General features: G+C 42.4%; 1 protein-coding gene across 1 annotated transcript; it reads right to left on the bottom strand.

Annotated features, from left to right (window-relative positions):
• Nucleotides 1–1654: 1654 nt before the first annotated feature.
• dlgap3 (discs, large (Drosophila) homolog-associated protein 3) lies at nt 1655–24078 on the bottom strand. Its single transcript, XM_038725810.1, has 11 exons — nt 22936–24078; nt 18345–18559; nt 16572–16674; nt 16257–16473; nt 14083–14621; nt 12323–12417; nt 11145–11364; nt 8818–9112; nt 8633–8724; nt 8262–8408; nt 1655–7585 (listed from the first exon to the last, which is right to left on the bottom strand). The coding sequence occupies exons 1-11, from the start codon at nt 23980–23982 to the stop codon at nt 7280–7282; spliced, it is 3276 nt and encodes a 1091-aa protein (XP_038581738.1). The 5' UTR covers nt 23983–24078; the 3' UTR covers nt 1655–7279.
• Nucleotides 24079–24583: the final 505 nt, after the last annotated feature.

The raw sequence follows: 24583 nt of genomic DNA, 5'->3' as shown, positions 1-24583 counted from the left end.
TTTTTCTCGGTACATATGCAGTACGGTCAGCAAGATGACAAGGGTACGTCTGGATATTTTGATGTTTGGTGCCGCACACGTTTTATTTATATTTGTATTTCCAGCTACTACCTTAACTGCCTTAGGATGGCATTACTCATTCATCTCCTACACTTTAATTATTATTACATTTTACTAACTCCTGACCTTTGGTTGTTACCTACTTCTTTTACCCCGAGGCTACTGGACACTTTATATTCAGTAGCAGCAGGCTATATTTGTCAGTGCAGTTCTACTACAGCTACTGTGTGAATGGATTAAAATATCTGCTCAATGTGTCGGTCTGACCTTAGCCTGGGAAGAGGATGCCCATGGGGACTGTGCATTTGACCCCAAATGCCAGTGCTAAATTGTTCTCTGTCCTGTCTTTTAACCTTCCTTAATGGGTCTATGTGGGATGCTTGGTATTTGCATTGTAAATCTCTACAGGCAGAGAGAGAGAGACCAAGAAAGCTTTGCATTTTTGGTGTCTGCACTGCAAGAAATGTCTCGATTAATGTGCTGATTTTGTCATGAATAGAATGAGATAATGCCACTTGCTGAGGAAAGACTTGATCACCTTAAAAAGTGTTAAAATAAGCGATTGCAGTAAATGACAGTGACAGAAGCAGGATAGTTTTTTTTGCTTTTGAAATGTGTAGTTTTCTACCAGCACAGTTATTATAAAGACCCTAAATCAGTTGATTACTATTAAAAATGGGGGCCTTACAAAAATACACAACTTTCTGTCCAAGGAAGCTTGACATTTTGGGAATTTCTTTAATTTTGTTTTCTGGTAGAGTTGGATGAGAAGATTGATAATGCTCTCATGTCTGTCATTTAATATCAAGCTACAGCTAGCAGGTGGTTAGCTTAGCTTAGCACAAAGACTGTAAACGAGGAAACAGCTAGTTTGGCTTTGTCCAAAGGTATCACAATCTGCCTACCAGCTCTTTTACAGCCCACATTTGAACACGTGTGTTTGATCCGTACAAAAAAAAAGCATAAAAAATTTTCCATTATCGGGGGATGTTGTGCTGGACCATTTCTCGGCCAGGCACTGTAACTTCCTGGAGCCTCTGCTGGTTGCACTGGCAACAGATCAGAGCCAACAAAGTTTTTTTTTTTCTTCTTTTTTTCTTTTTTCACCCTTTTGGTTTGGTTTTGTACATCAACTTTCTTATCTTTTAACCAGAAAGTAAATCAACATATTTCCCAAGATATCAAACCTTTTTTATTTTTATTTTTTTTAAAGTGCTTTAAAATCCTTTCTCTTCCTAGGGAAAGGTGATGTCAGAGTTTAGCAACATTTGAATCGAAAACTGATGACAATCGTGGGCTTGTTTGCCAGTCCACTGTCAGTCAAATCTGATCAAACCACACCCACTCAGTCCCGAAGTCGTTTTTGACAGTTCAAGTCTTCGTAAATAATAACCTATAACTTTGATCGTTGCTTATTTAGACATGCTTATTTAATATAATAAAGAAAAAAAAGTTTTCCGGGGCTTGAATAAAATTTAAAATTTGATTCAGTTACCTGCCTTAAGGATTCCTTTTCCCCCCAATAGCGTTTAAACATTCAATAGAGTCAGAAAATCAACACAAAAGAAAGACAAAGGAGACACAGCACCCCTCATTTAACTCGCTAAAATAGCTTTATAATAATCATATTAATAGTAATAATATTAGCCATTAGAAAATGTTTTGACAATGTTGACAGTGTTACATTCTGTGTTGGGGTAAACCACGTCACAGTGTGCCATCTCTCTGGGCTTCAGCGCTGTCAGACGTGCTCCTTTGACACATCTAGATCCATAAAACATACAAGATCAATAAATAAATTTGTATGTACAAAATGAAAACCACAACACAACAAACGGAATCATGATTTACACTTCACTGTGCAACGCCCTCCACTGCCCATCCAGCACATATTCAAGCTGCATCTCCCGGTCACTGTGGTGTTCTCATGCATCTTGTGTATCAACCGGTGGCCTTATGAAACGGAGTTCATATCTTATGGCATCGATATTGCTATATGCTCCAGTCAATTCGTTTTATAGGAGAAAAGAAACAAAAGCATTTATGTACAGTATGCTGTCTTGGCACTGAATAACATATAAACATATAAAAAAAGAGAACTCAAGAATAAAGCTGAGCTTGAAGACAGAAAAGCTCGCTGTATCAAACCCGTCTGATTAAAAGTCATGGTGTTAAGTGAGAAATGCCAGAAACAGATGAAATAGGAGGAGAGAGTAGAGAACGAGGGGCTATTTAGTTTTTGCTACATTATAGAGTAGAATACAGAGAGAGTAGAATCTCTTTCAGTTTGATGTACATGTCATTTTCCTCCTCTGGCAGAACTAGGAGTTCAGAGTGGAATAAATGCACAGGAAGAAAGAAGGATCTTATGTTTGGATCTTCCATTCAGTCGCTTACTTTCCTCCTTTGGTGATCTCTCGCTCCTCGTTGGAGTGTCCATCATGGATCCCAGAGAAAAATGTCTTCCCAGAGTTATTGTCAGTTTGTTTTTCTTCTACTCCTCCTTAGTAGCAGCGATTTAAGACTTGTCTTCATAGATTAAACTACTTTATTTGTTATTGTACACAACACCTGCCCTTGAATACAGAACAATGTTTACCCATAGCTATAGCTGACAACACCATTTATAATAATGACAGTGATGGCAATAAGTAATCCTTTTAATGACAATAATCATACTAATAATAATCATATTGTAATAACAATATATGTAATATTGAGAAGCGCAATGTCCATTGGCAATAGGTATTTACATTTCTGTAAACATGAGGGTGGCAGGGTGTTATTTTTTTGTAATTACACAGTAATTGCTCAGTTGTCTCTGACCCACATGGTTAAATGTGTGTGTACTGTAAAGCAACACACACATTTACAAACACAATTACGCCTCAGTGCTAAAGGCACATTGGAATTTCAGTTAAACATCTTCTAGGGATTGAGCTGCTCTGGAGACAGAGGGAAGGAAAGGAGAACAGAAAAATAAGTTTTAAGGAGGTTTGGTCAAAGTATAAATAAGATTTTTTGACACTGTTTATGATTGGAATTTTTTATAGCACTAACCATTTCATTTATTGACATTCTGTAGCTCCTTTTCTATATAGTAGTTTTCAATGTTAGTGGGGGAGTCTGCCATTCCCGTGTGGAATGAAATTGCTTAGCTGTGTATAAGAGTATCACAGCAAATGATGCATGTATGTAATCCAGCATTATTCTGTTGTTGCTAGTTCGTTAAAAGCATTCAGCTGCTGAAACATGCCGTGAACATGGTTGTTCATCAAAAAATCAACAAAATAAGACATTTCTGTTCCATTTTTTTGACACAAGATTAGTTTGTGATATTGCAGGGAGTAATGGAACAAGAAGCTGCAGCCATGGCTTTAGTTATTCAACTCCCACTGAGGCTTAACTCAACTAGTGATTTAGCTTTTCCCTCCAGAGCAGCTCTACCTCTCAGAAATGTCTGCATAACTAAAACTCAAATCTGCTACTACAGCATCCCTCCTGCCCCACCTGGTTCACAGTACACAGCACACACACACACACACAAAGTGGCTACAATTGAGCTCTTCCCTTAACGACCACTTCTTTCACTGTTGCTCTCTAGTCTTAGAGAATGGCTACTAGAGATGCTGGGCTCAAAGGATCTCCCCTTTCGTTCAGAGAATATGGACAACATTCCTGCGGGACTGATCTGGTCCTGTATTTTCAGGGTCCGTCGGTTGTGTGGTGTCAGAGAATCCCCTGAGGACAGAGGCCTGGGTCGGGGTTGGAGACACTGCTGCTAGAAACTGAGGTACTCGAAGTTGACTTGTCCGTCTGGCTGTCCACAAGGGGTTTTTGCACTTCTAGAAAGAGGTGAAAGGGTTCGTATAGTAGTCCGTCTGGTGTGTTGGTGAGTGCTCGGATCATGTTTGTACAACTACACACCCACGTGCTATTTTTAGCTGAGGCTCCTCTATTTATACTGTGAAGATATAGGAAAGATGGATGGGTAAAATACAGAACAAAAAGAATGGAAATCATATACCACCAAAAGTGTGTTTGCAAGAGACCTGTTTCAAGGCAAGGTGGCTGGCTAACACCTCAATGTGTGATCAAAAGTATAGAGGAGAAAGTCAACGAGAATTGGAGAAGTAGTAGTTGCTACGGTTGATAAATATCCAACAAAGCCTCTTTGATTCCTGGTGTCCCTCAAGGCCAACCTTGCCATCCCACTGTGTGTAGGTTTGAAGATTGTGAGGGTGGAGCCAAGAGGCCTTCACAGTGGAGTAACAGTATAAGCAGGTCTTTGTGCTTTGTTAGATGAGGCCTGTGTCACACGCCACTGAGATCTTGTCAAGTTTGAGGGTATCAGGAGAAGGATGAGAGGATAAAAAGGCTGCTCTGCAACCCACACCGCTGCAAATGAATTAAACATGATGTCTGATTTTCAGCCCTTTTTATCATCGCCAGGGCAGCTTGTTCAACGTGGAGGTTGTTAAATTGATTCAAATCAAAATGCTGATTGCTGTTTCAAGGTTGCCAGTATCACTGTCCTCCAAGGATATAATATTTGTACAAAGAAGCGACTCATTGAAATAACGGCACTGTAAAATCTTGTCAATGTCTTTTCAATCACAAAAACAAAAACGGTTTATAAGCTACAAAATTTGCTTTCCTATTGTCAAGAAAAAATGAGATTCTGGTAAATTGTTTAAAGGAGGCTGACATAAAACATGCAGTATTAACATCAACAAAATCTGCCAGTCTTATGTGTGTATTGCAAGTGAGTGAGGGAGACAAAGGGTGGCATGTCAGTACAATAAAAACATTTTCTTTCACAATATTCACTGCAGATTGTATACTTCTATATTTACATATCTTTATATATATATAAATACATATATATTCATTTATATATGTATATATAAATATACTGTAAACTGTGTTCAAAGGAAACCTCCACATATAGCTGGTTAGGCACATGTAGTTGGTTCTAAAGAGGATATACAGGGAGGGGATACAGCAGTATATGTTTGAACCACAGACAGATATACAGTAGGCCTAAGGAGGATCATACTTGGCAATTAAGACTCTTGCCAGTCATACCCTGTGAACCTGACCCAGCACTCACAAACTTAAGATAATAATCATTTGAAATTCTTTTTCACATGTGCTGAGTCAGGATATGCCACACAGCTGTAGTATCACACAATGCTATAATCTATCATAGTAATACTGTAGTATTTCACATTTGATATATGCTGTTTTTGTACACAATACTGTACTCAATAGTCTCTACTAATCTAGAAATGTAGATTATACTATAAAATATACATCTCCCATTAAAATATCCCATTTTGCCAACACATTCCATCCAAATGTTAGAAAAAAAACAAAAGAAAAACAGGTCATGCTAAAAGATTCTTATAGTTTTTTGTCTTTAAAACATCTGATTTGGATTTGTAGTATTCATTGGGCTTCATCGCACGTCCCTAATGACAAACAGCCCTTCATACACACACACACACACACACACACACACAAACCAATATGCACCATCCATTCAAAATACTTCATTTAGAAATATCTATTCTGACATAAATGCGTATATGAGAACCCCTCTGAATTTTTAAAATCATGCTACACTTCTGTTTAGTGGAAACACCAGATAGTATGATTTCAAGAATTAAATAAAGAGGAAGGGAAAAGAACACATAGCAGAGTGTAATGTCAACAGGTGATACTTAATCTCACATGATTACCAAACACTATCAAGTTGCCTCTTTTCTATCACTTCACAACTGATGGGTTTCCTCTGATGACTCTTTGGAAGGGGTGTGGAGGGAGCTACATTGAATAATATGACTTCTTTCATTTTCTTTCGATCAGAGAAAACATTCCTTCTTTTATCAGTGGTGTGTGAAATTGAGAGGATTGAGTTCGGCAAGTGGATTCTGCTGAAGAGCTCCCCCCCGCCCCCTTTTACTTTGTGATCCACTATTTTATCTTCTCAATTATGCAAACATATCATGGGAAAGTCCACTCTGAAAAAAACGTAATAAAGAAACTGATCTTCTTTCATGGCTGTTTCATCAGGACATCTGTTTATTCCTGACTGAGGTGAAAAGAGCGCTCTTGTCGACAGTCGTTGGTTTGGGTCCTCATTTGACCACTTGGTGGTGCTATAGTCTCACAGTGAAATGGGGGCCTTCTCAGTAAAGTTCTGACAAGCCATCAAAATATATTTCCTTAAAATTCCCAGCAACCCCACCCCTGACCACTTCAGAGAGACTACATAAAAAGCAAACAGCTCTGTGTTTTTGTCGGTGATGCTCTCGGGCAGTCAAGTCAGCGATGCTACACCGCAAAAGCTCCTTTTGGCAAATATGAGTGTGCACACTATGTACAAATAGCACTTGCACATTCAAACAGCCCCACTGCTGAGGGTTCTCGATGGAAATGCGGGACGTGAGGAATGAAGGAAAGAGACAGAAAATTGTTTCATATTCTTTTACTGGGTGCCATGGTGGACAGATGGCACCTGGGTGAAAGGAGCCAGCTGTAGTTAACTTAGTATGCTTGGAGAATGTTCTTTGGGGATTGCCAACCATCTGACTTTAAGGGCATTTAAACTGATGGTGAGAAATGAATCCATGTTTATTCATCCATACTAGTAGCATCAGTGAAGAGTGTGGTTAAAACTTAGTTATTTCTGTTGCAAATGGCATTCTGGAGATGGTAACAGGGGGTCCATAGGAAGATGTGTCATCCCCCATCTCCACAGAGGTTTTGTGCCTGTTAAGCCCTTTATTTTCAATGATGGAGAAGCACTAGATGAACACGCACAGGCATGCTACTACTGCGTGAACCTCTGACTACTACTGTTATAAAAGTGTGACTTTTTCTTGTTTGTTGTCAGCCAAAAAAGAAATTCAGAGAATTATTTAAAAAAGTCTACAACTCATATCTGCTAGCTACCATTTCAGGCCTCTGTATCAGTAAAATTTCAAGACACTAAAATGACTGTCATTGCTTGTATAATGCAAAGACAAGTGATTTTGAAGTCGTGGAAAGTGAAGTGATGGAAATGCTGGAAGGGAGGGTAGCGGATAAACAGCAGTGACCCGCAGAAGATCCCAAACTGGGCTCAGAGAAAGACTGAGATTGGTACGCACGTCAGCTTTGCTGGGGTGAGGGTAAGTGAGGAGGGTGAGTGGGAAACAGCTCAGGCTTGTGCTCAGAGTCGAGTCTGGGCTTCGGGGATGTAGATCTCGATGCTGTCTGCGCTCTCTGTGGCCGAGTTCTGCCTGAAGGAGGCAGTGCGCTTGGTCTGCAACAGCCTCCTCCTCGCTTCTGTCCTCTGACGGTCCCCGAGGTCCAGGGACTTCTCCCTGATGGGTAAGGTATGTCCCCCAATGCGAGGCACCACCAGGCCCCCCGACCCACCTCCAGCGCCCCCATCCCCGACACTATCGGCCCGGAGGCTGCCACTCACCCCACCTGCTGGCTTCTTTGGTAAGGGAGGAGGGAGCTTCTTATCCTCCTAGCCCGGCGATGGTGACGTAGATGTAAGATGAAACGGACAGTGGATTCATCATGTCGGATGGTGAAAAAAATATGGTTTCATGTGGTTGTACGAAAGGGATCCCATGCAAAAAAAAGTGGAGATATTGGGAGAAACAAAGAGAATGACAAACCAAAGAGTAAACCACCAACAGAAAGGGTAAAATTCAAGTGAGAAGAAGAATCACGGGCAGAGACATGACAGACAAATAACCAAAATTGATTTTAAAAAAAGTCAGCGAAAAAGTATCTCAGCATGCATCGGGCATCAGGTGACGTAAAAGGAAATGAAATGGGAGAAGAAAAGGTAAACAAAGATAATGTAAAAAGAAAAAGAAGAAAAGAGAAAGAATTGTTAGTTTGTTATCAAGAATAATGTAGTCGCTCAGTGAGTAGCCTAACGTTTATAGACAATACTATAACAGACAAGTACTTTCTTCTGTCTGACCAGCTGCAATAAATGCACAAATGCTGATATGCATTTAGATTTCTAGCAGTTTAAGACTCCACCGTCTCGTGGGCAGCTCAGCTCAGTTCCTCTTGCTGTTCACAGCTTGCAAAGGCTTGGAGGGCACGACTCTTCTGCACACTGCCATCTTAGCTCTGGGGGAGTGATGTAGGGAAACCAGGGCTGTTTGGACCCCTAGGCCTCTCACCTTCTTTTCAGGTGGGAGCCTCCAATTAGAATCCTTGAGCCTCTGGAGGTCCTGAAACCTGACCCTGACGTCCTCTATGTTGAGTTGGAGCAGGTCCCAAAAGCCTGCCAGGTCCTGAGAGGTGGGCTGGGGGTATGCTGATGGGTCCTGGGTGGGCAGGGAGAAGGGACATGACATGGGATAGGAGACAAAGTAATATACTGTATCAGGATCTGCGAAAAAGAGAAAGACAACTAAAATAAATAGGATCAATTTCTGCAGGTGTTTTTGCAGCCAAGCTAATTTTGCCTTTAGCATGTGAATCTTGGCAAAACCATGCACCATATGTAATGTGTGTTGTCATGATTTTGCACTCAATCATACACACTCACCACACTTTGCTGGCAGAGGCGGAAGAACTGCTGGACTTTCTGAGACATGAGCATCTGGGCACTGCCAACTGCATTTCGAATCAGCTCAAGAACTAGGGAGGAAACAGCACATCAGTCATTTTTAGAAATCCAAGAATTATTCATTGTTTATCTTTGTCTCCTTTCAGTCCTCCTCCCAAACTCACTCTCCTCTGGCAGTTCGTTCTCCTCTGCCTCTGTTTCCATGTTCTGGCACCAGCCCTCCATCCTCTCCACCTCCGTTTGCAGGAGACGTAAGAAGAACTCTCCATCTCTCATGCAGGGTGAGGCTCGGCCCGAGTCGGGCAGGCTCCGGGGGCCCTCCAGGGACGGTGTCCCTGCCCAGGCTCTCTCAGAGGTGATGGGCAGAGGTGAGTGGGAACGTGGAGGCAAGTGTGGGTGCTGGTGTGGCCGTGGGTCTGCTGGGCAGGCCTCAGTGGTATAGCCACTCTGGATCATGTCCTGTGTTAACATAAAAAACCCACATGGTATTGGGAGCATAAGTAACTGGTACACATTATCTTAAATCCCCATGTCTTAGTCTAATAGCAATTAATTTGTTCATAAGGAATGGCTGAACTTCTTCCTTCTAATACCTACATCCAGCCAGTGTGATGACATTTTGGACCTAATATCTCAACATATTATATTTTTACATTAAAAATATTAAATGCTTGATATATCTAAAAATGTTTTATCTTTTTAAAAGATGTTTTTCTTCTCTTCAATAGTTCTATGTAACTTCCCACTTAAGCTAGACTAGTTTGAGCATTACTTTGTGTATTGGCCAAGTATAAAGGAATAGAAAAATGCGTATTTTCTTTCTTGCTAAGAATAAGAGGTTAATACTAATCTCGTCTGGAAACAGCTAGTCTGGCTCTGTCCAAAGGTAGCAAATCAGCCTACCAGCATCTGTAAAGCCTAATTAACACGCTATATCCCGTTTGTTTGATTCCTTCAAAAACAGTAAATGACAATTTGTGTCCAGGCTAGCCCCCTGTTTCCAGTCTTTGTGTAACAGAGTCAAATACTGTTTGTAATATTATAATTACTCAGTATTCTATGTAAATAGTCATCACCTAACATGTTAGACCTCAGTTTGTGATTTATATTCTGTACCCCAACGTTCACTTTCAGGTGATGGCTCCATATAAATGGGGTCTCCCACTTTTACCTCTTCCCTTTTGTTCTACTTCATGGAAAAGGTAAGCTGTATCGTGGCCACAGAATTGTGCGAATTGTGTTTTAGCCCGCTAGCTTAAACTTGTGTGGTATACTAATAATTTCCTGTGTCATTTAACTTGTGTAGGGGCAGAAGTTGTAAAGTGACAATTGACTGAAGGATTTTGTATTTATATCTGTTGTCAGAGAGAGAGAATTATGGAAGCCTAAGCAGCCATCCATTAAAATTAATTTTTTACTCCGTTTTCCCAGGATAACAGGATCATTGTCTCGTGATCTCTAGATACTAAAGCAGTAGTTTAACACAGGGGTTGGCAGGAACGTTATTTCAGTGAGATTTTCAATGTCACTCTAGCTCAGTTGGTAGAGTGCAGGACTCATAGGACTGACTTTTTAAAATCTTTTTCATAATCCTCTTCAACAAAGATCTTATGAAGAGACTGTTGCTGGACTGTGTGCATCCCAGCGATTGATCCACATCCATCAACCTATGGACTTTTCATTTCCCCATCATTCACAGGCAGAGGATATTCCTCCGCTTCTCATTCAGGAGAATCCATTACATTATACATTTCCTGACGGCTATTTCCGAACCTTTGAAATAGCCATCGGGAAATGTGTGATTGGATTCCCCTGAATCTCTTCATAACAACTTTGTTGAAGAGGATATTAAAAAACAAAAGAAGAAAAAAAAAGTTGTTAGAAGCAGGAGTCAAACACACAATCCTTAGATTACAAGCCCTGTGCTCTACCAACTGAGTGAACTAGTGACACTGATAAGCTATCTGAAATTACCGTAAAGAAACGCACCAGCCAATTCAGCTATGGTTTGTTATCTCAAGATCACGAAAAAAATATCCCGTTATCACAGGAAAATGGAGGAAAAAAATCTTTGAATGGATGGCCGCTTAGGGCTTCCATAGAGAATAAATGGAGACCATCTCTAACGATATCCTGGTCTGAGTCCCTACTTCAAAACACGCAAGAAACCACTGGTTACATTTGTGCTAAGCTATGCCACGTGTCTCCTTGCTGTGGATTAAATTTTTACAAGACACATAAGAGAGTTGTGTTGATGTTCTTATCTCTCAGCAAGATGTCAGCAAAATAAAAACTATTCTTTTAAAAGGTACCGGTAGAATATGTTATTGTCTTTGGAAATGTTTTATGGGGAACAAAATGCATTCAACACCTATGACAGGTTTCAAGCATACACATGCTGTGTTTTGGCGGGAACACTGAATGTAGTTTACAAGAACCTTTAATCAAGGAGGACTCAGGACAAACATTTTGCGCATCACTTCAGGCCTACCTCTCTGTAGGCCCATTGTCCCTGTGTGTGGACGGTGCGGTGGCACTCTGTAAACTGGCTGGCTGACTCTGGCTCTGACGAGTGCCTTTGGAAGGAACATCCAAACTGGAGACTCTTGTCCTGTGTTGGCACGGCGATGCTGAGCCCCTGGAAGCCCTCAGGGTCCAGGTCTGCCTGCACGCTCGCTGTCACGCTGTTGGAGCGCTTGAAACGAGCCCGCCTGCAAAACAGGGAGTCACAGCAGGCCCAGAGCCTTCCAGTCATACAGAGTATCACATGCAAAAGCCTTTCTGAAATGATGCTATGCCTCATTCCTATTGGAGCAGTGATAGTCATGCTATCACTACAGTCACTACTACTCACTCGATTGTGATAAGCCCTGCTAAATCCTCTGGCATATGACGCACCAGTGTGTGCAAATGTCATATCGATGGACTCAGTGATGAGTGTTTACTCTATTACAAGTTTATACCCCACCTCCCTTCATCCTCCTTTGCTGTCTGATAAGGTGTGAGGTGTGACTCAGATTTCCATCCTCACACTTCTTCTGTCTTTGTCCCCCGACGTCACACTGTCACCCTTGATGATTGCAGGAGGCGGGGGACATTGTTAACAAGTGCATAATCACGCACTGCTCTGGGTTTGGGAGTATGTGATGTTGTGAATGCTTGCATGCATGCGTGTGAATCTGACCCGTAAGCGATGCTGGATATAATTAGGAGAAGGGCTGTATCACGTGTGAAAGTCATGGCGAGGGTATGATTTGCAGTAGTCATAGTTACAGTCGAAAAACAAGACATTCTTGGAACAAAGTGTTACTGAGTTCAAGCTGTGATGTCTGATGAAATGTTAAATGAAATAATAGGATCTAGCCTAGAAATCAACCAAAGATGGTTGCACTGTCGGGGGCCCAGGAGATAAAGACCTTTCAAATTATGTATTAAAATTATTCACATAAATTGCTGTGCAAAGACCAAAAGCTCCTGATGAAGCCACATATTTTGGGGCAAAGATAAATGAGTAAATAAACAAATGCACATCTTAGTTTGCAAACTTGTGTTCATAATTAAGGCAAGTTAAATATCAGGCAAAATAAACACACTTCAAGGTGAGATGAGATTTCAAAGATAAATACTTTCCCCCTGCTTTGACTTTTAGTTGTTTAGCTGTTTAGTTACCTTTTGTCATCTTCCACTTGGACGCCTATAGAGTGGACCTCTGTAAGTCCTTTGCCCTCTGCGTCTGAATCTGACAGAGTCTCTGAGCTGTCCACCTGGAACAGAAGAAGCCACAAAGCACCACAGTCAGAACGCTGAGGTATTTACTGAAACACACACCCTAATGACGTCATACGCAAGTGGAATAAAAGGAATAGTTAGACAGTTTGGTAAATATGCTCATTAATTTCACTCCACATTTCTCTACAAAATAAAACTATGAAAGTAGCTTTTCTTACAAATGAATAATTCTTATAATTTCTCAACATGTCCAACTGTTTATGAACCTTGTGTGATTGGGAATGTATTTTGATTAGTGCTGATAGGTCATTGCTGATTAGTAAATTGATGTTTTAGTTAATCAACAGGAAAATTTGCAATAGCAATTTTCAGAATCGTTTCAAGTAAAAATGCTAAATCCTTTTCTGGTTTGAGTTTCTCAAATGTGATGATTTGCTGCTTGTGTCTTGTTTTATAGCTCTGGATCTCAAAAAGACAAACAAAAAAAAATAAGAATAAAAAAATAGCCCCAGATTTATTTATCTTCATTCCGATCATGAATTAAAGCACTTGAAAATAATATGATATCGTTGGGTTCTCTGTACGAGCCACACATCACTTTTTACTTAACGCTAATGTCACTCAGCTTGCCGGCATTTTGAGTGAGCATGAGAGAAGACACTACTCCAGGATGCTTCCCTATGAAGCGGCTGTGAAATGCACTTGCTGAGGTGCTGAAGTTAACATTTGTGTGGATTTGTGGTGAGATTTCTGCCTGATCAGAAGTGTTTTCAGTTAGTTTTCCTCCTCCTTGTCTTATCCAGTAGGCTACAGTACTGTGTCTGTCAGACGGTCTTAAGGGGATATCAGCAGAGCAATAACTTAGGCTAGATTTTTATAAAACATTATGACTGTTTTCTCATTAGATTGCGACTTTATTCTCATAATATTACAACTCTGACTCGACATGTCAGAGAAGGCAGATGTGGGAGAGATTCTGATTGTACAGAAAGTTTCGAACATGAGCAGAAAAATTGCTGAAACTCAGAAGCTATTAAAGTCCAAGGGTTTCTAAATGTATCAAAATTAATTAATTTATTATTGAAGTGAAGAGGCGCCACATGCACATTTAACGACGTTACTCTAATCAGTCATGTCTACATGTGTGTTGACTCAGCAGGGATGATATTAAGAAAAGTTGATCTACAGAAGAATACATATTGGAAAGACTTACTGCATTATTTTCCATTATATTTTTATATTTTGAATATTTTGAATAGAGTGAAATGCAAGGTGTAAAAGACCTGGTGATGATTCAGTTAGACACATGGCATGGCAGCAAATGAGACAGCTGATAGAGTTGCTGTGAGTTTTGTTGTGGATAGATAAAAATAGAGGTTGTTTACTGTTGCTTTGAAGACTTTGGTTTGGTTAGGCAGGGCTTTCTTCGGCTGTGCTGCTGTGTGTGGGGATGGTAGGTGGGGTGCCATTAGCAGGTGAAAATGTGAGGATTTTTGGGCTGGGCTAAGCCCGCAAGAACCTAAAAATGCTCTTGTTTTGCACTATGCACTGTTGGTCACACCAACCGAGCAATTCAAAGACTTGTGATGAACATTTTTCACAATTTTCTGACATTTTTTAGACTAAAAGATTGAATTATTCATTGAAAAAAATAATCAGACAGGAATATATGTCTGATAGAGTAAAATGTCCTTTCTCACCTGCACAGCTATGGATGGCCTCCACTTTCTTCCACCGCGTCCATCGTCCTGCCCCCCAGCTTTACTCAGCACTATGCTGTTCTGAGGCAGAGAGGCTGACTTCCCCAGGCTGCCCCCAACCCTGCCGTCTCTCTCTCTTGCCGGCCTTGGTGGCCCCTCCAGCAGACTGTCAGCCGAGCTGCTGTGTTTGGCCCTCACCCCGACTCCCGGGCCACCTCCGTAGGGCACCAGCTCCCTTGAACCTCTGACTCCATCTAGGCTCTCTGCCGAGTTACTGTGCTGTCGAGAACGTCCAGGTCCCGTGGCGGTGTAGTAGCCTCCTCTGGAGGAGCGACCAGAGGGGCCATCGGAACTGCCCAGGTCCACAGAGTTGCTGTGCATCTTGGTGCGCCCAGGGCCCGAGCTTGAGGCCAGCTGTCCGCTGCTCTGGAAGTAGGCATCCTGGGTTGACTCTGTGCTGCTCTGGGCTCGCACCGAGAGCGAAGACTTGGACATGCGAGGTGGGAGTGGGGGAGGAGCACCTTTACGATAAGGAAAGACTGAAGTGTGAGAAGAGCGGGAGAAAGGAAGACAGAGGCATAGTGGGTTGTTAAAAGAAACATGGGTACTATATCAACAGGGAAAAGGGGGGGGGGGGATACTTACAAAAGGGACAGACTGGGAGGAGGAGGTGAAAGGAAAGACAAAGAGTGAAAAGGAGGAAATGTGTTGATATAAGAGGGGCCGGACCAATGCAGAGAGAAAGAAAGAAAACAACAAAATCATTAAGAAATAATGCCGATGCAAGATGTGACAGAAAGCTTTATAAATGTAACTCAAAAGTACTATTTCTTCTCACCAAAAATCTGCTTTTGAGGCAGGGAGCGAAGTGGTGGAAAAGACAGACATGACAGAAGTGACAAAAGAAAACCTCTTCTCTTGAGCTAACTTAACTCTGCTTCTTAAGGAGATAAAGCAATTTCCTGAGAGAAATACTAATATGAAAGGCGCAGATTCTGTCTCTTCCTCCTCCCTCAAAGCTTCATTCAAATGAGTATGCACACACACACACACACACACACACACACACACACACACACACACACACACACACACACACACACATATTTTCAGTGAATAAAGAATCAAACTTTAATGCATTTCTTTCCAAAGCATCTTCATCACCAGCCAGCTTGTCACAGTTTACAAAGACCCTAACCATGAAGCTCTAAGCCCTAGTATGGGAGCATGTAGGTGTGTGTTTTTGAGTTTGTGTACTGTGCGTGTGTGTTTGTAGCTGATGTATATGACACTTCACAGAAGCTTGACTAAGTATCGGGGGGGATTTGCTGGTCTGAGCTTAGAAATTTGAGTCCTGTTAGACATCAGAGTGGCTCTGTAGTCCACTGTACAATAACAGACACACAAATCACAAATTACTGCAGATGTTCTGCATATTAGGTTTGAGCAAGTGCATAAAAGATAAATAAAAAAAAAATTCAGAAATAACTCCCCAGATGCACCAAAAATGTTTAAAATAAAGGGAAACACAGAGTAAGAAGGCAAAAAAATCACACCAGAAAGAGACTGTATACTGTATACTGACAGGCAGAGAGGAAGAAAGAAGCAGCTGAGCTATCACCATAATCACGAGCAGCCTTCCTCCACCTATTACTGTGCCTGAGAAACCTGCTATCACACAGGGGAGGGTGATGGGAGAGATGAGATACAGAGACAATACAGAGATGACAGAGAACAAAGAGCATGCACAATAGCATAATGCACATGTGTATGCCTGTAGCGTGCGCACACATCCAATCACACATACACAAACACAAGGAAAGTGCTGCAGAGGAGCAGAAGGCTTGGGTGAAAAAGTGAGATCATACCGACTGAAGGAGAACAATAAAAGGTTAAAAATTAAAAATGAATGCACCCATTGTATGCAGTTGTGAGGGTGTAAGGTTTGTGGATATGTGTGTGTGTGTGTGTGTGTGTGTGTATAAACGTGCTTTTGTTGAGGTAAGCAGACACAAGCTGTCATAAAATTTCCTCTCCCACCGGCTGTCCTACTGTGTCTCCCACCAGGTTGCCGCCACATGAAAGGACAACCACACATCCTTCTAACACTCACACAGACGCCATAGGCATACATTTCTATTGGTATACCACACCACACTCATGCACACACTCACCAGCCCCGCCCTTGATGCTTCCCTGGGGGCCCGACATGGAGAAGACAGAGAGGCAGTCGTCGTCCTGGGAGCAGCCAGCCTGGATGGCGCGGACGTAGCTGTGGCTGCGGGTGCGAAACACACCTGGAAGATCCAGGGCCTCGACAGCTTGAGACTCCACCTCACCGAACATGGTCTCACACACCGCCTCAAACTGACGGTTCAACGAGTCTCCCAGCTGAAGGACGAGAGGGAGGGTGAGAGAGGGGACACATTGCTGTGGTCAAGACAAAATCCAATACAGCATTCACACAACTAAACCACATTATTATTTACCTGTGAGCTGGTCAGAGAGCGGGTGTAACTACGAGTGCGGGCTTGGGGTTTAGGTGTAGTTCGGCTGTTGGGGTAGGAGTCTGTACACTGCTTACATGAGTACCTGAAATAAACAAATAATACACATAATCAGCTTTACTGACGACTGTAACAACTATCGTGTATAACGACACAGCTATTTCTTACTTAGAAATAACTCCTTAGTTATATCCTGGCTGTAAAATCTTCAGCCAGTTGCAGTGCTATTTTTATCAAAGACTCGTGTTTGTAACATTCCACAACACACAGTACACCATCTGGTTAACCACAACTATCAAATAAAATGTCAGTGAGTCATATTCTATGACTATTGCCAGCTGGAGTCATTTTGAGTGTTGTAATGCTGCATTGCCGCTTCAAATGGGAAAAACTGCAATGAATCATGTTATAACTATAACTTGTTAATCTTTTTGATCATTCTGAACATCTGAGTAAATGTATTTTTCATGCTGGTTATGCAGACATACAGTTAAATCTGTCTAACAACAAATCCCAAGTTCCCAAGGAGCTTGCCTATATGAAGGTATCCACTACTGAACATATTATAAGGACATGGATGCTACTTTTCTATTTTTTCTTGTTAATGATTGGACTGTGGTGATGAGATCTAAAGGTTTGATATATTAATGTTTGCTCCATTGCACTGATTCAATATTAGCATTTGTTGTCTCTCCAAAATAATCATCATTGTAGTTCACAGTTGTCATCTCTGAATGAGTGATGACGATTTAAATGTTACCAAAAAATGTCACAGAATATCTTAAGGGGGCACCAACACCAATGTTACACACAATTGTCCTCAGCCTGTGAAAACAGTGACATAATATCCTCTGTGACTCTGGTGTCACCAGGGTTATCCCCGCTTGAAGAGTACACATGTAAAACGCGTGGTTTGCTTTAGAATTCTTTTTTAAAATGAATGCACCCATTGTATGCACTTGTGAGGGTGTAAGGTTTGTGGATATGTGTGTGTGTGTGTGTGTGTATAAACGTGCTTTCGTTGAGGTAAGCAGACACAAGCTGTCATAAAATTGAACTGAAAACTGAATGTGTGAAGTTTGCAAGACACGGGGTCTAATGCGAGATGCGTTTTATATGCATTGTGGGAAATGTAGTCCCTCAACTTTACTCTGTAGTTTGTTGTATGTCTTAGTCTGTTATCATGTTTCTTGTTGTCTATGTTTAATTATTCTTTCATTTGGTTTGTTTGTCTTTGTGCCTGGTTTTAGGGTGTTGTTGGGACTATGTTGTTGTCCTGCGTCTTCCGTCTGTTTTAATCACAAGACCCACTCCCTACAGGAGGCCTTTGTCTCCTGCCAGGCCGTTATTGTAAATAAGAAACAGTTCTTCATTAACTTGCCTGGTGAAATAAAGGTATTTTAGACATGCAATATTAAATTGCTAGCATGTCCCCTTTAAGTACTTAAACGTTCTGAATATATTTTTACTGTTTTACTGTCTGCACTGTCTACCCATAGTTTGCACCCAGGACCTTTACACCAACAATGAAAGGATATTAAAGGCATGAATTTCTAGTGCTCAACAATAAATTAGCATCATGCAAAATGCCCTTCCATGCCAAAATGGAGCAAACAGGTTTTCTACAGAACCACTAAATGGGTATAGTTAGTGATCTAACTACAGCTAACTTGTACTGTCCTTGCTAGCACTAGAATAAAAGCCAGCTGATTTTCAAAAAGAGTATTTCAACACACTCCATTTGTGACTTTTGACCTTTGATCCATGCTGATAGATCGTCTAAAGGCATCCCTCTGGGCAATCAGGGTGGACTTAGGCGAGGCTTTTGGGCTGGTGTCTGAGTCAGCACTGTCATCGTCGCCCATGGCCTTGATGTAGCTGCCGCTCCGCATGCGACGGCATGGAATCTCCCCTCCGCTGTCGGCTGCACCGCCACCGCAATATCCACCTCCCCAGTCTTCTGACGGGACCTGAGACACAACAGCATTCAAACTTACATTTGCATAGTCACAGGTAAGTAGAAAAAAGGTGGAGGAGGATTAATCTACAAAACAACGTGAGTATAAGTGTGCAACCATGTGGAGTATACATGGTCAAACTCGGTTTAGTAAGACTTTCTATAAATGGGTTAAACACATTAAAATTAGTTAAAAGTAAGTATGCATTCTTCTTCTACATCAACTGTTAAGGGAAAAGCAGTTGATCACAATGTGAATTAATTAGTGTTGAGATATTGAAGATGTTTCCACTGCACTGTTGGCAGCCTCCTCCCAATATCTGTTATTAAAGTCAAATGACTTCTCAAAAAAGAAATATATTTCATCACTGAAATATATTTTGCACCTCGAACAGAAGGACAGGGATGAATCAGACATACAGTCATGGCACACGTGCACCCAGTGTAAAGCCAACACACTGGATAGCTCAAGCATGCTCATGTACACGATGACAGCACACACCCACAAACACACACACACACAAAACACACACACACATGCAGATAATATATGCATACATGGGAGTTAAAGAAAGAGAGAAAAGGACAAAGGGACTTACAGAAAGAGAGAAACTCTGACAGCTGGAGAAACACTGACACAGAGAAGGAAAAACAACATAAGCTAGAAGCCGACGGACAGAGAGAAAATAAACCAATGCATGAAAAGGCAGGTATACATGCAGGGTGGACAGACACACAGCAAAGGTGGCAGAAAGAGAGACGGGCATATGTACAGGGTGACAAAACAAGAAACAGAGAAGATGAGACATAAGTGTGCAGAAATGAATGAGTGAATGGATGAGAGTCCGATGGGAAAACAAAAGGAAAAACACACACAGGAGCACAGTCGAGACAAGAAACTCAAGAGGAAGACATCACAAAGAGAATAGATAGGTTGCAATGAAATGAAACAAAAACTTTACATTGACAGGATCCCACTGTGGCCATCAAATTGTGTAAAATAAGGATGATAGACTCTTTCAAATGTTACCTCTGGTCTATTCATAGGTGGTGACTTATTTTGTAACGCTTTCAGATTTGCCCTGACTTGCCTGAAATACACCTCTTAAATTCAATGATATTCCAAAAAGTTCCACCGTTTGTGGGGAACCTGACCAATGAAAAACAGATAGCCAGGCTGCTATGAAGAGACACAATGAAACACATCACATTTCCTGTCTTTAAAGCAGCATTAGTCAGCGGGACAACTCAAAAGCCAACATCTAACATTTAATCACCTTAAATCAAATAAGCTGCTGTGGCGTATGTGTTCACGAGCAATGACCTCCGGCAAACAAAGAGCAACATCAGCACCCTTTTGGAGTTGTGTTTCTGGCCAACTGACATGTCACTTCCCTTTTAGCCCTGCTTTCATTTCCACCAGCTCATGAGAATAATTTCTGGCTAGCTGACTTTGTGTGTGTGGTTTTGATGCTTGGCAGGTAGCGTATGGTTGGTTTATTTGTGTGTTTTTTTTGCTGTTGCTGAAAACAGCTGCCTACTGCTGGAAATTGGTTTGATGTGATCAGATTAAATTAAACCCAGGGTTTAATTAGCATCACAGCAGATGAGGACACCTATTAACCTTGTACATAGAATTCTATTGTTATTAGGACCACTCGATGCAATATCTAAATATGCGTGTGTGTGTGTGTCTGTGTGTGTCTGTGTGTGTGTGTGTGTGTGTGTGTACCATTTGATCCCACTTTTTTCCAGTATGATGAAAGCTTGACACCATCTAACAGAAGGCAACAGCAGCTCCTTGTGCTGAAAGACCCCTCGATCTTTCCCTTTTTGCAAATACTGTGAGGTGTGTAGTCTCGCACAAGCATGTGACCAAATGAAAACACCTACACACATTAACACCCACACAAACCCACCCACACACACACACACACACACACACACACACAGTTAAGGCCCCAGGGTTTGGCATCCAGTTGAGTGTGTGTTTTTAAGGTCATCACTTAAAAGATGATTCAGCCTAATCTCCCCATCCCCATGGCCTTCTACTATCTCTCTCATTTCCTCATCCTGCTCTTTCTCTCACGTTGCCCCTCGGCTACCATCACCTCCTTTATCTCTTTTCTATCCCTGAGCGTGCTTTGCTATCTCTGCATCCCTCTACCTTGCTGTTTCCTCCCTCTATCTTTGTCTCTCTCTCTCTCCCTCGCTGTTTCTGTCTTCATTTCACTCTCACTCCATACTCCCGTTTTTATCATTCCTTATCTATCAGACACAGGCTAAGGGGAAAGGAGAGGCTTAGGGAATGGAGAGCGCTGGGTTCTGATGCCATGCATCGTGACTGGCGTTGACACCATGTGACAAAACCTCTCACATGTGCCTTTGCCTCTGACCACAATAATTCAGACTTGTGAAGATTCATAAATTTTTGATCCTTTCATTTTCATTTTCAGCTGCTTCACTTTGCGTTTGTGGGGCGAAATTTGAGCAATGACCAAGTGCAGACTTGTCAGTGTAAGATGTGAACACCGAAGTGACATATTACCATCTTTTGAATGTATATATTTAAATAGGGTGACCTGTTTTTACACAGCAGATACAGAGCAATGCTATCATTCATTTGGAGTCAAACTACACTATGAGAGCGGTGAGAGTTAAATAAATAGTGATGTTGCGGGCCATAAAACCAAAACAACAAGCTAAAAGAAGCTATAAAGCTCTGCAGAGTTGAGAGGAACTGCTGAGTTCGGCGTTAATACTCTGAGTTCATCTCCATAAGAGACCGCTTTCATATACAAGTAGACATGTTATCCATGATGCGTAGAAGAATATCTATAGCTGCTTTTAAGTCAGTTGTTGAATATCTTGTCTTTACACACTCTGTTTGCACATGTCTGGCACACTTCTGCTTCCAGAGAACAAAGATTCAGTTTGGAGCTGTTGCTTCTATATGGCAGACATGTGCTGCTGTCTGTCCCAAGGTGTAGGACTGGTGTTGTAGACCTGATCAGCTCTATATCTGCAGCTCCAGGAAGCTGTCTGCTCTGAAGCCATGGATCAATCTGGCTGACTTCAGCACATCTAAGCGCAGCACAAAATTCCCTCCACATGCTGTATGCCCCCTTCTCACAAAACTGCAAGTGACGCCTGGAGATATGAGAAAAGCTGCAGTGGGGAAGTTCATTTCGTGTCCTAAGGTGTGAATGTGATGGTAGCTTAAGGCACACAGTAAAATTTGTTTTGAATTCGTCCTTTTGGAAACACACGCGCGCGCGCGCACACACACACACACACACACACACACACACACAGCTCTGCTCTCTCTGTCTCTTCTATCAGCAGACCCCAGCTGTGTCTAAAGGATGAGAGTTGGAAAAACACCAGGGACTCCCGTGGCTACCTGCTGTTTCCGTAGAAACACAGCCTGCATGACAGCTCTACCTCAGCACAGCTGTAGGTTTGAGCATGCTCGTCTGTGTGTGTGTGTGTGTGTGCTCTTTTCGCTTACTTTGTAGGTGTAACAGCAATTAGCTTTTCATTTTAGGAAATTCATGTAAATAAAATGATAGAAAGGGCAAAGGGAAAATTGCATTTGTTGGTTTAGGAGACAGACCGCCGTGGCGAATAAAACTGGGAGATGGACTGTAGGGAGACACATTAAATAATGTGTGGGTGACAATCATTGTTTTCTGACTCACAGCAAAATACCAAGACAGTCTACGGGATCGCTCAGGTGGACATTTAACCCTTTAATCTCTGGGCTGTTTTTGCTCAGATGTTTAACATGTATATGAACAGATATAGGAGAGTGCCTGTGTCCCATGCATATATGAATCATGTTAATGGGGCATAGTATGACAAAAGATGTATTGATTGTAAAATTATTTTCATGGATTTCAGTTTGGGATTAAAACATTTTGAGTTTCTGGCACTAGAGTTCCCATCATGCTTTGAGTTATGCAAATAGGAAGTAGCTGTAAGCTACACGAGTCCCATTTTAAGCTCATGTTTCTTTAGATTCAGGCAAATCTGCACCAAGAAGTTGTGCTGCATTTTTCCTGTTAGCATAGTAACCATGATTATTAGGAATGATCTGACGCCATAAGGAGCACTGTTTTAATATGATTTAGAAATGGATTTATTTACTGTACGGTTTGAACCATGTGACATTTTTGGTGCGAAATGTGTAAAGTGCGATTTCCTCATAGGCAATACATTTACATTGTCCTTTTATGTAGGAACCTTGCAGGGAAAATGTAAGGTCTTAACTTACAGAAATATTGCTTTTTTTGCTGCAGGTCAGCACTGATCAGCAAACAAAGTCAACCTCATACTATAGTACACACACAAACACACACATTGGTTGACATGCAAGCATACACACACCTGTAGGTAGTGGAAGGTCCTCTCCTTTAGCTTACTCTCCACAGGCACAAGGGCTTTATCGTAGCCTCCTCCCCTGGTGGAGGGGTACACCTCCCTGGCCTGACTCACTGTCATGGCCGACCACGTGCTCCTTTTCAGAGAGTGGCCGTGGTGCCCATGGTGTCCGCCACCTTCACCCCCGGCCAGGGCCATTGTGGTACAGGCCATGCACTCCGCAGGCCCCGGCCCACCACGCTCCTTGGGCCTCTTCATGGTGAGCTCTTGGATGGCTGCATCCAGGCTCTCGTGTCCACTGGGATACCCCCTTCTGCCCCCGCTGACCAGGAAGCTGCTGTCGCTGTCCAGGTTATCGTCAGAGCTCCACCAGCCTGCTGTCCTGCTGCGGTGGCGTCTGCCCGACTCGTGCCGTGAGTCTCCACTCTTGCTTCGCTCTCGAGACTTGCTCCTCCTGGTAGAGCGAGGCTGGTGGCCTGAGTAGTGGCTGCCGCCGTCCTCCCCTCCACTCCTGTGGCCTCCTCCTCCTCTCTCGCCACGGTAGTCCCCACCTCCCCTTGTGCCGTTGTACTCCCGTTTGGATGGTGCCTCCAGGGAATGGGACTTGGCAAAGAGGCGCTGCACAGAGTTGACCAGGTGGCGGATACGTGAGGGGCTCTCGCTGCGTGGCTCAGCACCCCCACTAGTGGTGCGCTGGTACTGTAGTGTGTGGAAGCCATCAGGATGAAAGGGCACCTGCTTCTCAAACTGGTCAATCAGGTTCGGAGGAATGCGATGCATCTTCCCTCCGTGGCCTGAGGACAGGCACTCCTCGCAAGAGTCAAACGACTGGAGAGGTGGGTGCTGGCTGGGGTGGGAGCGGGGGAAGGTTCCCCCTCCAGAATGGCTATGGGAGTGGGAATGGTGCCTCTCAAGCGCCAGGGCCTCAGCAGGACCTCCTGTAGGGTAATAGTGGCCATCACTGTGACCCTTGTAGTAGTCTCTGCCTGGGCCGTCACAGTCCTCAGGTGTGCAGTGGCAGGGGCCTCCTCCGCCCGAGGAATGCTGGGACATGCTACGGCTGACATGGTACCCTTTCACAGGCGCCGGGGCGTGGTGGGCCGTCCGGGCCGAAAGGGGGCGCTGTGGGCGTGACAGGGCTGCACCGGTCTCACCTGGAGACACAAAAAGGGTAACCATTTAGGTCTTGTATCTTGGGAGACAGATGTGAACACATTGCATTTATAAATAAAAATCTTCTCGTCTATCTGAATCTAGTGATCAGTATCGCAAGCAGTATGAGTTTTCTGTCTCATTACAAAGAATAACTGAATAACCATGAGATGATGAGTAGGTGTTGCTGATCACACCCATCCACGCTTCTGTTACCTCAATAACTGCTGAGATTTCAAGCTTTAAAACAGGAAAACAGTGTACACATGAGAAGGACAGTGATATAATCCTTTCAAAATTATTTAGTGCAGGTATAAATAACGGCTCTGTGTGAGACATATAGGTGTGAGGTGCAGTTGAGTTTTATTCTTGGTATGACTTACAAATTAATCACAACAAAAATAAATAGAATTTGTAGACTGATGTCCCGGTTGTTTACTCTCTCTTATCAAGTAGTCTGCTAAATTGAAAGTGAAAACAATGTTTTTTTTTCTTATTCTGA

Source organism: Micropterus salmoides, unplaced genomic scaffold, assembly GCF_014851395.1.
Source record: "Micropterus salmoides isolate LMB-PRFRI ecotype aquatic unplaced genomic scaffold, ASM1485139v1 Ms_hic_scaffold_17, whole genome shotgun sequence".
NCBI classification, from domain to species: domain Eukaryota; kingdom Metazoa; phylum Chordata; class Actinopteri; order Centrarchiformes; family Centrarchidae; genus Micropterus; species Micropterus salmoides.
The sequence above is the reverse complement of the archived record's forward strand: the minus strand, read 5'-3'. Positions and strand labels throughout refer to the sequence as shown.